The sequence below is a fragment of the Acomys minous genome, assembly GCF_964271855.1.
Source record: "Acomys minous genome assembly, chromosome: 20".
NCBI classification, from domain to species: Eukaryota; Metazoa; Chordata; class Mammalia; order Rodentia; family Muridae; genus Acomys; species Acomys minous.
This window is the reverse complement of record NC_140502.1, coordinates 18,379,860-18,400,616: the sequence shown is the minus strand read 5'-3', so window position 1 is coordinate 18,400,616 and position 20,757 is coordinate 18,379,860. Positions and strand designations below refer to the sequence as shown.

At 44.1% G+C, this 20,757-nt stretch overlaps 1 protein-coding gene across 1 annotated transcript; it reads right to left on the bottom strand.

Moving 5' to 3' along the window:
* Positions 1-178: 178 nt before the first annotated feature.
* On the bottom strand, positions 179-16,806 carry LOC311591125 (cell adhesion molecule CEACAM3-like; the record flags this gene model as incomplete). Its single annotated transcript, XM_084770493.1, has 7 exons — positions 179-462; positions 1,475-1,834; positions 4,583-4,939; positions 6,300-6,656; positions 9,580-9,939; positions 15,326-15,685; positions 16,743-16,806. 7 exons carry the CDS (start codon positions 16,804-16,806, stop codon positions 179-181), a joined length of 2,142 nt encoding a protein of 713 aa, XP_084626619.1.
* Between the last annotated feature and the right edge of the window lie 3,951 nt (positions 16,807-20,757).

Here is a 20,757-nt window from a genome sequence, read left to right as displayed (position 1 = left end):
CTGAATCTCTTTATCCTGGCTGATTGTTGTACATGTTTATCCCAGAATTACACTTGTGACTCAACATGCTGACTGTACCTGAGTGGTATCTAAAGTTTTCTACCATGTAATTTTTTCCTTTTTTTGTATCCAATTGATAAACAAGTGACCCCACTTTGCTGTAAGATGAGAGAACGGGTCACTCATTCATAACAGACAGGCTGACAGGGAGACTGGCCTTCAAACTGACTGGGTTGGAGATCTCACACTTATATTTTCCAGAATCTTCCATCGTGACAGGATCAATGCTAAGCCGGCACTTTGTTGGGGACAGTGTCATCCTCTCTGTGAGCTGTAGCTCCTGGTTATTGAAGAACCACTGAGTTGAGACTCCAGGGTCAGCTGAGAGACAAGTCAAGACCACGGAGCTCGGTACTCTGACTGTGGTGTTGGTGACATGAATAAAGGGCTGTGTCACAGGCTCTGTGAAGAAACAGAGGAGAGGAACAAATGACAGTCTTCAGAGAATCAGCCAACCCCTCAGTAGTCAACAGACACCTCTACGGTGGAGACATTGGGACTATGACAACAGACAAATTTCCTCTGCTTTGAACCTGCCACCCACGGCCTGTTGGACCCTGATTCTGACACAGAGTCTGATGTGTCTTAATTTCCCTATACTTGGGCATGTGGTGCATAATCATTGATGTGTCCATGAGTTATACCTAAATATGAGCAATAGCCTGACCTTGGGATGGGGGGAGGTGCTCAAATCAGCAATATTTATTACCATTTACCTTCAGAACAGAGTTTCCTGGGCAGAGTTTCCAGGAAGGACAAGGAGCTTCCTGGAGAACTGTCTCCTCTGTCCCTCTCTTTGAGAACATGTCCTTCCTGTAAGTGTCCTAAGCCCATCACAACAGTTGGCTTATGACCTGTTACCACTCCACTGACACTCAAGAAAAAGAGATACCCAGCTGACCTACATAACTACAGCTGTCTGGACAGTGCACATCTGCTCCCACAACTTTATGGGACTTGGACAGTCAACAAAGCACTGTTCCCTGTCAGCTCTAACATGAAGTCCAATTTTAGCCCTGAGAAGGTGCTTGCTAGGGACAACTAGACTTGAGTCTGGAACAGAGACCCAGACCCTTGACTTCATGATATTCACATCACAATAATGAAACCAGGGTTCTCTCAGCTTGTCCCTGCCTGACATCTGCAGTTTCTTTCTCAGGTCCGTGTTTATTGTGAGAGCCTCACCCATGGGCTGAGTTACCCAACACACATCCTCCTCTGCATATGGATTCAGGTGAGGGTTTCTTTTCTGTTTTAGTATTTCTACTCAGTATGTATCCTACAGTGAGTGGTCAAACTCCAATGTAGAGACATAAAGTAGAGGGGAGGCAGGCACAGTCCACACTTGACAGTCCTGTGTGTATAAAGGAAAATCAACCCCACCAGCACCCAGATGACACAGAGAATCACTTACTGTATGTGTGAAGCTGCACGTGTGCCTCCTGAGTTTCAAACTGCATATTTAAGGTTCGTAGGGTGTAGAATCCAGTGTCCTCATGTGTGACATTGTGCAGTAACAGTGACCCGTTGGGGTACACTGTCTCTCTACCACTGTGTGCAGGTCCCAGCATACTTCTATTCGTGGTTATTTCATTCCATGAAATTTTATGTTTGTTGACAATGGCTACCCCTTTGTACCAGGAAAAGGATCGAAGTTTCTCTGGCATATTATGAACAAGTAGGAGAGCGTTGCTCCCTTCAATAATGTTGAGAGGCACCAGTTCAATAATGAGTTGGCCAGTAGTGGAAGGGTGAATACAGGCTGAAAGGGAGTCTAAAAGAGAAAAGGATTAGATTTTTATCAATATTGAGACATTTATCATTGGTGCGAAGATGGGCACTAGGTCCTGAAAGCCTAAATCCATCACTCAGAGGAGGTGGGTGGGGGTTTCTGTCCAATCAGAGGAAGTAAGCAGATAACAATTTGGTGCACCTGATCATGTCACTTCCGCTATGTTGAAATCTCTCCTTATGTTGTTTCTACCCTCAGTGTCCTCACATGCCTGCTCACATTAGTAAAATGTGGGAGGGGTTCCTTCACTGTCCTCTAATTCCTCTAGAGACCCCCCAGCTTCTCCTTTTGACCTCTTTAAACTTCTCCTTTCCTTGTGACAACCAACCCCTGACTTCACTTCAATGAGAGATTTTATTATCTGTCTTCCAGCCCATGAGAACTAGGGTCTGTTAGGAAAAAACCAGTTTTATGTTTCTGGAAGGTCCAGAGCTCAAATGGGTTCATATACATGTGGATGGTGAGCCAGACACAGTTGTGCATATCTTTCATTCCAGCACTCAATAAGCATAGGCAGGTGGGTCTCTGTGACTACAAGGCCAGCATGGACAGCCAAGGATACAAAGACAATCCCTGTCTCAAAAAAAAGTGAGTGGTGAGTGAATGTTCCTGGCCTTGCAAGATCAGATGTTAATGAAATTCTCATATGGGAGCTACCAACACTGGATAAACCTCCACCTTGCATTAACTTATGCATCTGTAAGGAATAAGTGTGAGTATGAGTACGTGTGTCTGTGCAGGTGTGCGCCATCCTCTGTGTATTGGTGGGTGCTTGTCACAGCACCTAGACTGAGGTCAGAGCACAACTTAAGGGAGATTTCCTTACCTTTCCCCCCCCTTAGGAGACTCGAGCCAAACCCTGAACACCCTCCCCGTCTGCCACAGTCAGGCAGTATTGTCCTGGAATGTGTGTTCAGCAGAAGCCACTACTGGAAGCTTCACCCTTTGCAAGAAAATATATAATGGGGCTCCATGGTCCCTGCTGCAGGCTCTGCCCTCCCTCTGTGGAGAACAGCATTTGATCCAGCCTTATCCCCGAGCCCTGCTATCTTCCTCCCTCTGAACTGACCCTCTTAACAGCAGGAGCCATTCCCAGGCTAATGCTGACTGTTGCCAGGTATGGTATCCTAGACCCTCTTCTGCCCTTCCACACATATTTCTGCCTGGTGTCCCATTTGATTGATAGATACATAGATAGATAGATAGATAGATAGATAGATAGATAGATAGATGAGAGAGAGAGAGAGAGAGAGAGAGAGAGAGAGAGAGAGAGAGGGATGTTTCAGTCCTCTGGACCACAAAAACCAAAAAGGCTGATTGTCATCTTTGTGCCATAGGACAACAGCAGCTCATCCAAGGGCTTCCCTGTGTGTGTTCTCCTAACATGTCCCTTATAACACAGAATCCTACATAAGCACCTAGTCTTCCCTGTGTTATCAAGGGTCAGAGAAGGTAGAATTCAGTACCTGCAGGAAGGTGACATGCAGCAAAGTGATGCCTTTGGAAAGGGACAGAGATGTTCACACTGAGGTCCCCAGGCAGACTGCATTGCCTTGAAGCCCAGGAGCTTCATAAGTCCAGGAATTGAGGATGTGGGTGTGAAGCAGGAGATGGCCTGAGTCCTCAAGAGAGGACACTGACTCTATCTGTCTAGGGAGACATTCAGGGGGACCCTCCATTTTCCTGTGCAGCATGAGCCATGCATTGGTTCTGCCCATACCCTTCCCAGGATTCAGATGTCCTCCGTCTACATTTCCAAATGAGAGTGGCCAGGAGACAAGTGTGACTACACAGGATCCTCTGGCATGGTAGTACTGCTTAGAAACCCAGGAGCAGCCAGTAGGTCAGATCTGTAGGGATGGGAGTGAAAGCCAGGTTGCAGTTAATCTCCTGGCTTCTGGAAATAATTTTCTAGGTTGTGAGTGTGTGTCCTTCTATAGCCACCTAGTGATTACTGTGGGAATTGCACCTAGGGTCTGAGAGTTGCCCAGATCAGCATCTCTGCTACCAGCTGCCTGCAGGAGATATTTGCAGAGATAGACCCCAGGGAACAATCGCTTGCAGGGAGGACGTGTGACTTTGATGCCTCTTCTTAGAAACCCTGACCTTCCTATAGGCTTTCATGAGTCCATCAGGACAGTTAGTTGATGGTCTGGGCACCTGTCCAGCTATTCTCCCTGCTGAGTCACTGGAGAAGATTACCAGAGGACCAACCCTAACCATGGCTCTCACGGCAGTACATTGGCTCTTTTTATAAGCCAATAAAGCTGTGTCCTATGTCAGCTCTAATAGGAAGTCAAGACCAAATAGTGACATAAAGCATCTAATGTCATCTGAAGTCAAGCCAGGGACAGAAATTTGATCCTTGTGAGAACAACAAGGCTTCTTCAGCCTGGGCTTGCCTGACTCCCAGAGACTTTCTCAGGTCCATGGGCATAATGAGGGATCCAAATGTGCAAGTTGTGCATAATATCCTTGGGCTAAGTTTACCCCAGGACAAGTGAGGGGTCCTGATATAATGTGGTTGGTCTGCCCCATGTGTGTCCTATAGTAAGTGCCCAATCCTCAGTGTGGAGACACAGTGGGGATGGAGAGAGAGAGGGAGAGAGAGAGAGAGAGAGAGAGAGAGAGAGAGAGAGAGAGAGAGAGAGAGAGAGCACGCACAGCCCAGACCTCAGAGTTCAGTGTATAATGCAGGATACACATATCTATACTATGGAAGCCACTTACTTATATGAAGTCGTGCATGTGTTTTTGCAATTTTGAACCCTCTGTTTAAAGTTTCTAGTGTGTAGAATCCTGCATCATTCTCAGTAGCATTCTGGAGCAGGAGGGATCCGTTGGTGTACACCGTCATTCTTCTGCTGAGTGCAGGGCCCCTGATGATGGAATTCGTGAAAATGCTGTATTCTGCAATTTTTCGAAGCTGGCTTCTATATGCAGATTTGTACCAGTAAAAGGCTTGCAGATCTCGTGGCAGATTATGAACGTGGAAAAGAATGCTTTCCCCTTTAGCAACATTCTGTGGCACTTGATCAATCATGAGTGGGGCAGAGGTGAGATGGTTACAGCAGGTAGAAAGGGAGCCTGGAAGGAAAAGGAGAAAAACACATCACATGGGATCATTGTGTTTGGTGGAAAGATGGTGACCTGTGTCCAGAGCAGATGAATTGAGTCATCACTCATCCTAGTGTGGATGTGTCTGTCTCACATGGGGGAGGTCAGCAACATGACATCCTACATCCTTTATTCCCTCAGTGCCCTGGAATGTGTCATCTCCCCTGCAAGGAGGTCTATGCTCAGGTGTCTCTATGGCTGCCAGACACTTTACACATTCATGCACACTGTAGGTTGAGGTTATGCCTCCTCAGAATATTCCCTGCAGACCCCACATCTTCATTCTCTAACCATTTATTCATTTTCCACTGAGGCTCCAGTCAACCCCTGACACCACCTTCTAGATGTTCTTGCTGCTCTGCCCTGCACCCCACAGGTCTAAGGGGGAGGTAAGGGCAGAAAGCATTCTGGTCTTCTTGGAAGGCTCGATTCTTGGAAAAGGCTCAGGACCTATGCTGGCTGGCTTTACGAGAGCTTCACACAAGCTGGGTGAAGTGGTGCATGCCTGTAATCCAGCACTCATGGAAGCAGAGTCAGGCAGAAATTTGAGGCAAATCTGGACCACAAAGCGAGTCCTTGACAGCCAGGGATACACAGAGAAATCCTGTCTAGGAAAACCAAAATTTAAAAGAAAAACAGTAGATTTGAAAGATGGACCTTCAATTAAAAATGCCACTACTGATTGATATGGGAGGGTCCAGTCCACTGCAAGAAGTTTCACTCCTATCCTAAGGGATGCTGGGACTACAAGAATCAAGAATCAAAGTTAAACATGTAATGAGGAGCAAGCCAGTAAGCAGCACTCCTCCATGCTCTCTGCAACAGTTCCTAGATTTGATTTATGACTCTCACGTTTGGAGAATATAAGCACACCATTCCGACATGGACAGCCAAAACCGTTGTCCACCATCAGCACTGAGAGGTATTAACTAATAGTCCAGCCCTGGCAAAATTCTCCCTAGAGTCACTAGTAATTGAACTTAGGGTGGATTAGTACAGTCAGAACTTCCTGGTGCCCACCTCTCTTTGTTTCCCCCAACCAGCCCTTGCCTGATGCCCAAAGGGTCATTCTTAGAAAAATAGGCATTGAGATCCCCACAAAACTAGACAGTGTCTGACATCCTAGGCTGGGTTACTTTCCATGAAAACCTTATCTGATGCAGGAGGGAGCCAGACAATGGAGTCTGACCTGTGTCCATTTGTCTCCACCATGTGTGTCTTGCTCTAAGTGCTCAAATCTCACAATGTGGACAATATTCAAAGAGCAGAAGACACAGTACTGTGTGTCTGATCACCATCCAGCACGGAACGATCACAGACAATCACTTACCATCCACATGGAGTTGCACATGTGCCACTTCATCTTTCAGATCTGTTCTCAGAGTGCGCAGGGTGTAGAATCCAGTGTCATTCCAGGTGACATTGTGGATCAGCAGGGACCCATTGCTGTACACTGTCTCCCTACCGCTGTGTGCAGGTCCCTCCACACTTGAATTCATGGCTATTATATACTTAGAAACCTCTTGGTTCTTGAACACAACCACCCCTTTGTACCAGAAAAGCATTCGAAGATTCTTTGGGAGATTGTGAACAAGTAGAAGAACACTTCCCCCTTCAGCAACACGGGGTGGCACTGATTCAATGCTGAGCTGAGTAGAGGTGAGATGTCCACAGGGCGAAAACGAGGCTAGAAGGGAAGAGAGACACCCATCACTACTAGGACCTTTGTATTTGGCTATGATAGGGCCCTGTGTCTTGACCACCTGTGCCCATTGCTCTGCCGAGGTGTGTGAGTGAGAGTACTGTCCTACATGGTAGGGGCCAGCACAATACCTGCATTTTATCTGTATGATACTCCTCAGGTGTCAACATGGCCCTGGCTCACTGCACTTTGATTCCTGTTCACACTCAGTGTAAATTGATGCCTTACTGACTTCGTTCCCCACAGACTGTGTATCTTGGCTCTCTGGATCCTTTAGTGGCTCCAGTTCTGACCTGACCTCATCTTCTAGCTTCCTCCACTGGATTCTCTTCCAAACTACCTGGAATAGGGTCTTGTGAGAATCAGTATCTGTCTTAAAATTTTTTGTGGAAAAAAATGGTGTCTAGGAAAACTCAGATACCTCTGAGGAATGAATGAAGGAATGAGGCAAATTAATGAGAAACTGATGGTCCTGAGGTCCAGCTTGTCCAGGGTTTTATTTATGAAAAGACCCAGCTTTCAGATGGATGAATACCTCACTTTGACCTAATTCTTTTACTTTTAGATCTATTACATATGTATGTGAATGCATAATACTGGCATTTCTGCTTAGATGTATATATAGGCAGGTGCATGGCACAGTATCTATGTGTGTGGCAAAGGAAACCCTTGAGGATTAAGAGGGCTCTCTCCTTCTACCATAGGGGAGCTGAGGATTTATCTCAGGTCCTCTGACCTGGCAGAAATTGCCTTCACTTATTGAGACACCTCACTGGCCTATCCCATCCAAATTGTTTATTTTCTGAGTTGCTCCTGTCTACATTATAGTACATCACTGTCTAGATTATAGTAACCAATGTGATTGACTTTGAGGAGAGAATAATCTGGCTTTTGTGTCCACCTCTTGCTGTTTCCTGTTCACTGAGAACTTCCTGCTACTGAATTGCTGTCTACCTCAGTGTCAACTTCACCCAGGGTCAAGCAGACACCTTGAACTCCTTCAGACTCTTGTCCTCCCTGGAGACTCCAGCCAGGGTCTGACACCACCCTCCCACACACTCTCAGGAAATTCTCTATTCGCTTATGGGACCATCCCTTACCCATGGTGCCCCTTGGAAGGAGGAGCAGTGGGAGTTCCACAGTCTCTGATGCATGTGCCATCATCACACAATATAAAGGAGCTTCTGCTTCACCATCTCTGTGCTCCTACCTCCCTCTGCTCTGAGTCTACACTGAGGCAAAAGTCTCTCCAAGAATCACATGGCTGTGGGTGGCGTGCCTGTCTGAGGCACTGCTTTATCCTACCCTTCGTGTTGCCAAGTACTTCTCTCCCTCACACTCTCTTGATCTTTCAGTCTTTAGACTACACAGTGAATAACATGCTGATAAGCACCCCTGTGACCCGGAGTACAATAGCCCGCCCCAAGTCTGATCTCTGCTTCATCCTGTCCTAGGCTCTGTCACCATCAAAGAAGGGTACCCTGTGCTCCATATGCATCCGTGGTGACACAGAAACTTCACTGGGCACCAAGTTTCCCCATGACCTCAATTCTGTGAAGGTAGAATTAATGCATAGCCAGGAGATGACAGAGATGTTTGTCAAGGCTACAAAGAGACCAGCTGGGTGACACCAGGGATAAGACACTCATCTATTATCACTAATGTTGCCATTCAGAGTCTGATCTAGAAAAACATTCAGGAGCAGTAAAGTTGTATCAGGAGATCCATGTTGTGCGTGTGCAGCAGAAGGTCATCTGAGGCCTGGAGAGGAGTGAGCTCACTCTGAGGTGGAGGAGTTCAGTGAGGAACCTGAATTCCAGCCTCATTTGTTGGCTGAGATGTTGTTCAGGTCTTCACACATCCACCCTGACTTTGTAAGGATGACTCTTTCCTTTGTTTGGCAATTCCCCTGTCATCACTCTATCCCCAACTCAAGATGCTAGAGGGGAGAATGTTGAACATGGTCCCCTAGTACTTTTCTGGGCTACAGGAAACAGCAAGTAGGTCAAACTGACCTCGAGGGAGGGATTTCCAGGTTTGTTGGGACACAAATGGAAACCATTTCTTTCATCTACTCCAGAAAACCAGAAACTCAGTGTTTGACTATGAGATAATACTGCCCACTGGTGACTAATAGGATGACTGATGCTTATGTCTGGGAGGTGTTAAGACCAGCAGAGCCTGTTACCATTTTGATACAGAAAAGAATTCCTTGGGCTGGACCTCAGAGGACAAGCACTTGCCAGGAGAACCTATACCCTCTATTCCTCCCCTTGTGTGCCATGAAATTCCTTCAGGTCTCATAAGCCTATGTGGACGTTTGGCTTATGGCCTGGTGACCTGGTTAGCTCTGCAGTCCATGTTGAGTCTTGGGAGGTACCCAGGTGACCTTGCTCAGCTGAGGCTCTCAAATTAGTGCACTAGTTGGTTTCCCATGAAAGATGGGTGGGCCAAAAACCATTGTTCTCTGTCAGCTGCAATAGTAAGACTCCAGCCCTGGCTAAATATTTTCAGGATCATTTATACTGCAATCAGGAACAGAGATCTGCAGCCAGGGCATCCTAGTTCTCACTTCTCTGTGAGGATACAAAATCTGCCTGTAGCCAACAGGGTCTTTCTCATACCATGTTCATGGTGAGAACCTCAAGAAACTAGACTGAGTCCAATGCTCCTTGACTAAGAACCCCTTTCCTATCATACTTTCCCTCTCTCTCTCTCTCTCTCTCTCTCTCTCTCTCTCTCTCTCTCTCTAATCTATATCACCTTTTCCACCATATGTATATAGCACTAAGTGCTCAAACTCCAACATGGAGACACAGTACAGAAAAAGGGGGGTCACTTGCCAGGCATGACAGTCATGTGTGTCTAAGCTCCACCCAGCACTGACTGATCACAGACAATCACTTACCGTCCACCAGAAGTTGCACATGCACCACTTCCTCTTTCATATCTGTGCTCAGAGTTCGTAGGGTATAGAATCCAGTGTCCTTCAAGGTAACTCTGTGTATCAACAAGGATCCATTGCTGTACATGGTCTCTCTACCACTGTGTGCAGGTCCCTCCACACTTGAATTTCTGGCTATTATGTACCGAGAAACCTCTTTGTCCTTGAACACAGCTACACCTTTATACCAGAAAAGGGCTTGAAGCTTCTCTGGGAGGTTGTGAACACGTAAAAGAACACTTCCTCCTTTAGCAACATTGGGAGGCATTAATTCAATACTGGGCTGAGCAGAGGTGGGAGGGCATCCACACGTCAAAGGGGAAGCTAGAAGGAAAGAGAGAGATCCATCTTAGAACTTTATTATTTGGTTAAGATGTAGCTCTGTGTCCTGAGTTTTGTTCATTCCTCAGTGATGTTGTGTGGGTGAGCATCTCCCTATCCACTTTAGGGAGGTCAACAAACTACCTCCATAAACTCAGTGTCCCTGCACTTCTCATTTCATGTACATGGAGATCTCACTAGGGTATCAATATACCTCTAGCTCAGTGTCCTCATGGTGAAGGAAATGAATAAATCCCTTAAAGAAATACAGGAAAAAATACAAGCAAACAGGAGAAGGAAATAAATAAAACTGTCAAAAAAAACCTTGAAAATGAACATAGAAGCAATAATGAGAACACAAACTGAGGCAATCCTAGAAATGGAAAGCTAGGAAAGAGAACAAGAACTACAGACACAAGCATCACCAACAGAATACAAGAGATGGGAGAGAGAATGTTAGGATTAGAAGATACAGAAGAAAGTGATACATTGTTCAAAGAAAATGCTAGGTCTAAAAATTTCTAAGATAAAACATCCAGGAAATATTGGGCACCATGAAAAGAACAAACAAAAGAATAATACAAATAAAAGAATGAGATTTCAAGCTCAAAGGACCAGAAAATATTTTCAACAAAATTACAGAAAAAAATTCCTAACCTAAAAAAAGAGATACCTATAAACATACAAGAAGCTTATAGATCACCAAACACATTAGATCAAAAAATAAAATCCCCCCTAAGTGTGGCGGCACATGGCTGCAATCTCAGCACTCACAGAGGCAGCAGCAGGTGGATCACAATGAGTTCAAGGCCACCCTGCTCTACAAAGCGAGCCCAGGAAAGCCAATGCTACACAAAGAAACCCTGTCTTGGAAAAAACAAAAACCAAAACCAAAAACTAAGTAAATAAATAAAATTCCCCCAACACATATTAATTAAAACTCTAACTCTACATAACAAAGAATGTATATTAAAGGCCACAAGGGATAAGGACAAAGTAACATATAAAGGCAGACTATTAGAATTATGCCAGACTTCTCAACAGAGACTCCAAGAGCAAGAAGATATCATGTAGACCCTAAGAGAGCACAGATACTAGCCCAGACTACTATATCCAGAAAAAACTTCATTCACCATAGATGGAGAAACAAGATATTCCATTGCAAAACCAAATTTCGAAAAAAAATCTATTCGCAAATCCAGCCCTACAGAAAATACTAGAGGAAAAAAAAGCTATCTAAACAGATTAACTACACTCAAGAAACACAGGAAATAAATAATTCCACACCAGTAAAATTTAAAAAAAGAGAGGCACATAAAAACATACACACTCACACCACCAACATCAAAGTAACATGAACTAATAATCATTGGTCATTAATACCTCTCAACATCACTGCATTCAATTCCCCAATAAAAAGACATGGGCTAACAGATGGCTAAGAAAACAGGATTCATCCTTTTTTGAATATGAGAAAATCACTTCAGCAACAAAAATAAATAATACCTAAGAATAAAGGGCTGGAAAAAATGTTTTCCAAGCAAATGCACCCAAGAACCAAGCTGAAGTAGTCATTCTACTATACAACATAACAGACTTTCAAGCAATATTAATCAAAAGAGATAGGAAAGGACACTTCATATTCATCAAAGGAAAATCCACCAAGATGATGTTTCAATTCCAAACATCTATGCCCCAAATGCAAGGGGATCCATATTGTTAAAAGAAATATATTACAGCTAAATTGCACATTGAACCCCACACATTAATAGCAGGAGACTACAACATTCTTCATAGCATCTCAAAAACCTTCTCGAAAATTGAGGCTATAGATATGGTCACAAAGCAACTCCTTGCATCTTATCAGACCACCGTGGATTAAAGCTGGACTTCAACAAGAGAAGGCCTAAAAACCCATGGAAACTAGGCAACTGTCTGCTCAATAATCACTGAGTGTGGCAAGAAAGAAAGTAAGAAGTTAAGGAACTTCGAGAATTCAATGAAAAATAGGACACAGCATGCTGAAAATTCTTTGACAAAATCCAATATTCCTAAATGATAAAAGGCTTAGAGAGATGAGGGATACAAGGAGCATACCTAAACAACAAGCCAATAACTAACATCAAATTTTTTTGTTTTTTGTTTTAAAATAATAAGGTATATGTGTGGATGAACAGGTACCCAGTGCCCTAAAGTCACAGCCACTTTGTCTTTCTAGTTTTATAATCTTTTTTAAAATTCTTGCCTCTTTTTTAATACTTTTATTTTTAACACATGTATAAAACAAACTACATATAGCAGGGAGAACCATGTGACAATCACGAGAATAATGAGTTCTATACAACTAACATCAAATTAAATGGAGAAAAACTTAAAGCAATCCCACTGTAACCAGGGACAAGTCTGCCCACACTCTCCATATCTATTCAACATAGCACGTAAAGTTCTAACTAGAGCAATAAACAACTAATGGACATTGAAGGGATACAAATTGAAAATGAAGAAGTCAAAGTATCACTATTCACAGATGATATGAAAGTCTACATGCGTGACTCCAAAAATTCTACCACAGAACTCCTACAGCTAATAGACACCTTCACCAAAGTGGCTGGATACAAACTTAACTCAAAAAATCAGTAGCCCTCCTTATACAAATGATAAATGGGCTGAGAAAGGAGCTGGGCAAAGAACACCTTTCACAATAGCTAGGGAAATATATAAAATATATTGGTGTAACTCTAAACATATGGGAGTGAAAAACCCATATGACAAAACCTTCTAGTCTTGGAAGAAAGAAATTGAAGAAGATGTCAGAAAAATGCAAAAATCTTATGTAAAAATTGCCATCTTACCAAAAGCACAATATATATAATACACTACCCACCAAAATACCAACACAATTCTTTGTAGACCTGAAAAGGGAAATTCTCAACTTCGTATGGAAAAAAAACCAAGATAGCTAAAACAATCCTGTACAATAAAAGATCTTCTGAAGGTGTCACCATCCTTGATTTCAAGTGGTTTGACAAAGGAATAGTAAAAAAAAAAAACCAATATGGTATTGGCATGATAAGAGACACGTATATCAATTGAATCATATCAAAGACCCAGAAGTAAACCCACACACCAACTGACACCTGACTTTTTACAAAGAACACCGAAAACATACAATGGAAAAAAGAATCTTCAACAAATGATGCTATTCTAACTGGATGTCAGCATATAGAAGACTGTAAATTAGACCCATATCTATCACCTTGCATAAAACTCAAGTCCAAGTTGATCAAAGACCTCAACATGAAAACAGCTACACTAAATCTATTAGAAAAGGAAGTGGGTCATATCATTGAACTCATGACTACAAGAGACAACTAACTGTCTGGACAGAACATCAACAGCTTAGGCACTAAGATCAACAATTAATAAATGGGACCTCACGAAACTGAACAGGTTCTGCAAGGCAAAGGACACTGTCAATAGGGAAAAAAATGACAGCCTGCAGGATGAGAAATGATCTTCACCAACCCTACGTCTGACAGATGGCTAATATCCAAATACAAAAAAAGAAATCAAGAAATTAAACACCAACAAACCAAAAAAAACACATTTAAAAGTGGGATACAAAGCAAAACAGGACTTTCAACAGAGGAATACCTAATGCTTGAGAAGCACTCTAAGTCCCACCTGGCTACAGGAGCTGGCCCCTTCAGGCACCTTAACCCTCAGTTGTAGAAGTTTCAGCAAGGACCAGAGATTCCTGGGAGCCTTCCCTGACCCAGAGATGCCCTCGTTTCTGTTCTCTCTCCCACTCCTCCTCCCACTCTCTGCACACCTGATTACCACCCAGTTACCCTCCTGACCCATTCTTCCACACAGTTTCCTCCCGTATCTACTTCAGATGTCAATTTTATTGCCTGTTCTGAGTGAGATTCAGCATCTTCTCTAGGGCCCTTCATGTTTTTTGGGTCTGTGGATACTATCATGGTTATCCTGAACTTTATGGCTAATATCCGCTTACAAGTGAGCACATTCCATGCATATCTTTCTGGATGTGGGTTACCACACACAGGATGATCTTTTCTAGTTCCATGTATTTGCCCACAAATAGCATGACATCTTTGTTTTGTAATAGCTGAGTAGTATTACACTGTGTAAATGTACTACATTTTCTTTATCCATTCTTCAGTGGAGAAATATCTAGGTTGTTTACTGTTTCTGACTATTATGAATAAAGCTGTTGTGAACATAGTTGAGCAAGTGAACTTGTGGTATGGTGGAGCATCTTTTGGGTATATGCCCAGGAATTGCATAGCTAGGTCTTGATGTAAACCTATTCCCACTTTTCTGAGAAAGTGGCATATGATTTCCATAGTGGTTGTACAGTTTGCACTTGTACTAACAGTGGAGGAATGCCCCTTGCTCCACATCATGCATGTCCATGGATTTATTTAAGAAATGCATCCATTTGAGGTCATCAGACAATGAAGCAAATGCCTATCAGCTGAGCTATCTCACTCATAAGCACCAGCTTGGTTCTTGTTTGGGATGTCACAGCTGAGAGCATCAGTCTTCAGAATATTGTGCTCAGCTGATTAACTTTGGGTAGGAACACTCTCTCCCTCCACCTAACTTTTTCCCCTGACTTTCATGGACTTTGGTAGGTCTCTAGTCAAAACACTGCTCCTCACCATCACACCTATCCATGCTGCCAGCTGTCCCTCTCACTTCTACCTTTACTCCTTAGTCCTAGAGACCACATGATAAGCTACAAACTGATGAGCATCCATAAGCCCAGAGATAACAGCAGTTCAACCTGGGACAGCTCTCTACTGTGTCCTGGACTTGGTCTGTAATCAACAATGAGGGAGCCTCAGCATTCCCTGTGTGACACAGAAAAAAAGCTGTGCACTGAGTCTGACCTGTGTTCTCAGTGCTCTGAAAATATGCAGTTTGCTCTCAGCAAGCATGTGGCAAAATTTCCTGTGATGTATCAAAAAGAACCAATGAGTTATGAGTAGGGAAGAGGACAGACCCATTCTCACGGCAAGCACCAGTCAGGATTCTGACACAGAACAAAGGCCCAGAAGCAGATGTATCAGGAGCCTCTCACACCCTCGGTGTGTGGGAGGAGGTGATCTGAGTCCCTGAATGAGAGATCTGGGCTCCATCATCCCATGCAGGGCTTCTAGACAATGCTACCACTTTCTCAGTTGTGTGTTGGGTCTGCCCATGTGTTCCCTGGGCATTCCTGAAATGCCTTGGACCTCTGTCTAGGTAATTCCCTTAGGATAACCCCTCTTTCCAAAGGAAAAACATAAAGGGGGAAATGAAATCATCCCTTGGCAATGTGTGTGTCTAGTGGATTCAACCCCACCTAGCAGCCACTTACTGTACACGTGGAGGTATATGGATGTTGTTGATACTGGTTCTGCTTGCCTATTATAGGTTTTAAGAATGTAGGATCCTATATCCTTCTGGGTGACATTGCAGATCTGCAGAGATCCATCACTGTAGATTGTTTCTCTGCCACTGTGTGCACGCCCCATCACACTTCTTTTAGTGTTCACTGCATACACTGCAATCATGTGGCTCTTTTCTGTCATCCCTTTGAACCAGACAAAGGCGAGAAGATTGTCTGGCAGATTGTTAGCAAAGAGAAGGACATTTTCTCCTTCAAAAACGTACGGAGGCACTACTTTAATGGTGACGTTGGTAGTGGTAGACAGGTGCCAGCAGGTTAAAAGTGACGCTAAAAGGAAAGAGAGAAACAATCAATATTGAGCCAGTGTGAACACCACTCAAATGTGTGGTTAGGGGTGTACCTACCCACCTTAATGGAAGTCATCATTCTCACCACTATTCCCTCAGAGTCTCTCACTGCGTACTTACCTCTCTTAGAAATTCTCTGTTCAACTGTGTTTCTGGCTCGCCCTTCAGTGTCCCTATATTTGGTGTGAGGATTCCTCACTGACCTCTTTCTCTTGAAGTTCTTCACTTTCTGACTTTTATCTTTTCCCTTTGAGGTACCAGGCAACCCCTGACATCATCTTGCAGGTACTCTGACTTCTGGTCCACTATGACCAGGGCTATGTGAGGACAGGGGTTAGTCTGCCATATTAGGATGATTAACTTCCTGGAATAGACTTGGAGATGAATGGAGGAAGGAAGGAAGGAAGGAAGGAAGGAAGAAAGGAAGGAAGAAAGGAAAGAAGGAAGAAGGAAGGAAGAGTGTGTCCATGGATTAACCTACAAAGTTCCCAGGTTTGTAGATAACAACAAATAGTAATACTCAATGGTAATTTAAATATTCTTATATTTCTTATTTATTGTATGTGTGGGTTTCTGAAGGCTCATGTCTCAGTGTGTGCACATGAGAGTGCATACCACAGCAACAGGGTAAAGGGCAGAGAAAAGAATCTGTGAGTCTATTCACGAATCTAATATGTGGGAGCTGAAAACTGGATTCAGGTTGTCATGGCCTCCACACACTGAGCCATTTTGCTGGACACTCCTGCTTGATTTCTTTTTGGAGAGTCACCTGGTCATGCATGGGAACATCAGTCTTCAGAACAGAGCAGCCACTGTGGTGTGGTTTGAGTAGAAAACATTGGGGCTCTTCTCTCCTCATCACTACTTGTCCCCAGAGAGCTTCCGGAGGCTGAATGGATTCCCTCTCTGTACCTTTTCCCTATAACATCAAGCAGAAACCTGGAGTCTCAACCTGGGCTCCTGTCATCATTTGAAGAGTCAAGCCTCCCTCTGAGTTCCCACAAACCCACACACAGTCAGGGAGTGGGGACACTTACCCATGAGCAGGAGCCTCTTCCAGGAGTTACACTCTTTGAAGGGAAGCACAGAGGACTCCACCATTGCTCTTCTCACTGTGACGTCTTCTGAGGAGAAGAGCTTCAGCTCCAGCAAGACTCCCAACCTCTGCTGTCCTTCTGCCCTCTGAGCTGTTTGTCTTCTCAGGCAGGAGCACTTCACAGACTGTGAGTGGTGGAGTCTGTGTCCAAGGAGCCGCTCTGTCCCTTCAACTCTCAGTGCTGCCCCTGCATCCCTCTCCACTTTTCTCTTAGCCTTTCTCCCCCAAGCAATACATTGTACACAAAGTTGATAAGCATCCCCCTGACCTCAGGGAACAACAGCCCATCCCAGACCTGACATCTACTGTTTCCTGGCCTTGGGTGTGTCAGCATCAATGTGGGAGACTTTATAATGCCTGTGGGTCTCTGTGACACAAAGACAAAGCCAAGAGCCCACTCTTCCCTGTGTCCCTATTTCTCTGGGAATGTGGGATTTCCCAGCAAGAAGGTGACATAAATGCCTCTGAGGGCTTGGAAGAGATGAGCTCAGTGATGACCAAAGATGAAGAACAATTCTTTATCACTAATGTCACTAGGTAAATTCCTGATCCAGGAGAGAGGCCCAGCAGCATTTTTGTGAGGAATTTCAATTCCTCAGTCTTGGAGAAGAGGTTGTCAGTGTGTCATGGAAAGGACAGTGAGATTCTTCTTCCTATGTAGGGTTTCAAGGCAGCATTGCAGCACTGTGTTGGCTGAGCTGTGTGTTGGGAGACCCCAGGTTCTCCCTAATCTTTCGGAGTCTAAATCATCTAAATGATTCCCCTGAATAAATCCTGTATTACCCTTGAAAGATGCCAGGAAGGGAGGACTTTAATGTTCCTCAGACAGGTGTATTCTCAGAAAAAAGAAACTGAGCAAGATCTTGGGAGGGATATCCACGTTAGGAGGGACAGGATGGATACTAGTCTCCTAGGCAAGGTCATGCCTCAGAAAAACAATTTTCTGAGTGTTGAGTGTGTGTCCTGATATTGCCCCCTGGAGAGCCCTGGGAGAACTGCAATCTCATGTCTAGGCCAACAGCAGGGATGGCCCACGAGTCAAATGTGACCTGCCCTGGTCCTTTAAGCACAGCTGGGCTGTACGACGTGTCATACTGCCTACTGTGCACTCCAGAGCTCCAGTTTCCATCTACTGTAGGGTGGATATAGACAAAGTTCCAGATTTATCCTGGGAAGTCCTGGACTAAAGATAGAGTAAGAGTTCATACAGAGGAGAAGCTTTTTGCTCAGAAATTTTCAAAGAAAAGTTCTAGGGCATTAACTATGTATTCAAAGGAGTGGGTTCACTTCACTTGCTGACACATCGCTAGTGTCTAAATAGTTACTTCTCTTTGCCCACAGGATTCTTAGGGAGTCTGCTCTTGACTACATAGACAATTGATTCAAATGTATGTGTCCTCTGCACTTCCACACACACTGTTTGAGGTCTCTTTAAAAAACACCCTAAGGAACAGCACACCAAGTGAAAGTAAAGAATCCATTTCCCTTCTGGGTCTGGGTCATTTTGTACCACTGAAAACAATCAAGACAGTAAATGGGATTCTGACTGGCTCATCCACTGGCTGGATCTTGGGCTCATGATTACCTAGCTATCTTTCTTAAATAAACAGGGACAATCTACTGTGGATAGTGCTGTTTCTAGTGTCCTTGCTCTTCCTGCATCAAGTAAAACAATCCCTCACAGAAGTGTCCACAGTGCAACATCATAAGGAAGTTATTCAGTTGAAAGTCTTTTCCCCCAAGCAACTTTGGGATGTGTCAACATGGCTCCCTACCACACAGTTTCATACTGTTAAGTCCTCTTTGTCCACTGCAAGACTACAAAAGAAATATCACTCTCTGTTCCTAGCACTCATCACAAGCACTGCTGTCCACAGCACTTCACAGATGGACCCTCAGAATTAAGACACAGTTCATGGCATCTACCCTGGGTTTCACTTTTTCCACTGCCACGATCCTAAGCTCATGGACACCCTGATGTCCACCACTGACTTTGGGAGCAGTAACTGAAACAGCATCACCAAAACCTGCTTTCATTCTGACTCAGCACAGGATTCCCAGGCATATACATCACCTCCGCCTTCTGATAACAATTGAATCAGAGTGTAAGCCAATCACCAACTGAGACAAGTCAGGAGCTGCGAACATTTGGGGTAAAAGAGCATGAGCAAGGTTCACGTCTCGAATTAGTCCTTCTGTGTCTTGAAGAGCAAAAAATCATGAAAGCAAATAGAAAGAATAGGAAGTCATGAATGAATGACTGAAAGAAAAACCTACTTGACCTAAAGCACATTCCTCCCACTGGGTGGATCATCCTGCTTGGAAAAATGCCCCGACTCATATTGAAAACCAAGGTTAACCATGAGATATCAGAGATACAGGGAGAGAAGAAATAAATGGAGCTGGAATCTCATGAGAGTATTTGGAATTTTATATGCCTATGAGCATGGATTGGTAATTTAGTTCTTTATCTATTCATAAGGCTTCACACCAAAGCTCAGTGATGGTATTTCAGAGATCCACTTACCAGGACTGTAATTTCATGACTGTGGTCCCATTGAGGCTCGTGACAGAGTTAGAGACGAGGTAGATATAGGGTCTGCTATTATTAGTAGAGATGACTGGGATAAAGAGACTGGCTGGAGAACTGTGGAAAGAAGAACCTCCTTTCTCCATGAAGAATGCATCGCTGGGCTTCAGGATTTGACTTCTGGCAAGGCAGTTACCACAGAATCTCCATGGTCACCACTAGAGCATACCTGGGTGCATACGCATCTGCTGTCTATCACTGCCAACAGAATTGTTGATCTGTGGGAGTGAGCTGTCTGCTCTTGGCAGGTGCCTCTGTAACCACCTGACCAGGTCCTAGTGCTCTGATCTCCCCACTGCCACCTGGTTTGATACAGGAAGGCTAGCTTTGTTTTTTAAAAAAGCATTAACACTTATTGCAGAGAAAATCTACTTTCCTCATACCCACAGCTGTGTAGTATCATTGGGGAATGGAGATACAGCCAAAACAGGGATCATATCAGACTTGACAGGCCACAGTAGCAGATGTGAAAAAAAGAATAAGCTGTCTGTCTGCAGTCAGGTATTCATTGTCTCCACCCTGGATGCCTTCTAGGGGTCTGGAGTGGAGAGAAGCTGGTGTTAATCCGCAGCTTGAGGGTACATCTGGTCCTGGAAGTGAGAAAAAACAGAGTTAGATTTGACGCCAGAAATAAGATAGATCAGTACGGGCATTTCTGCAGAATTCCAGGAATGTAAAAGTCATGGTCTAGACACGAAATCATGTGTTCTCTGTGTGCTGATGTCACTACTCCTGGAGAGTAGGTTATAGGGCTTTGCTTTTGCTTTGTCCTCCTCCTACAGTAGATCCTGTATCTATCCAGGGACTCTCTTTTTAAGGAGTCACTGATTTCAAACAACTTAACTGTCTGCCTCTCATCTTACCCTACTGTGTATTTTGGAGAGGTAATCCAGCATGGATTGGCCTTAGATCCTGGGAATTGAAAACAATGGTCTCATATGTAAAACGTTAGTGTCCTAAATCCTTATCCCAGAGCTGCCAAACTCACATGTCCTTTCCTACCAAAGTTCCAGCAAGTTATGGCTCTGTGCCCTTTACCAGTGAGATCTGCCTTTGAAAAGATCTACCTGGGAGGGCTGGAGAGATGGCAAAGAGATTAGGAGCACTAGATGCTCATATAGAAGACCCAAGTTCAGTTCCCAGCACACACATAGAAGGTAACCACGATCTTTAACTTGAGGTTCAGGGGATCCAATGTCCCTATTTGTCATCTGTACACACAAGGCATGCTTGTGGACATATACCTATGCAGCCAAGAATAACTCTACTTACCTAAGGATGTAGCACAGATACCATAGCCTTGTACAGACCAGGATTTCCCCTTCTCCCCTCTGACATCATGTGTAGCTTTATTCTGTTGGCTCCA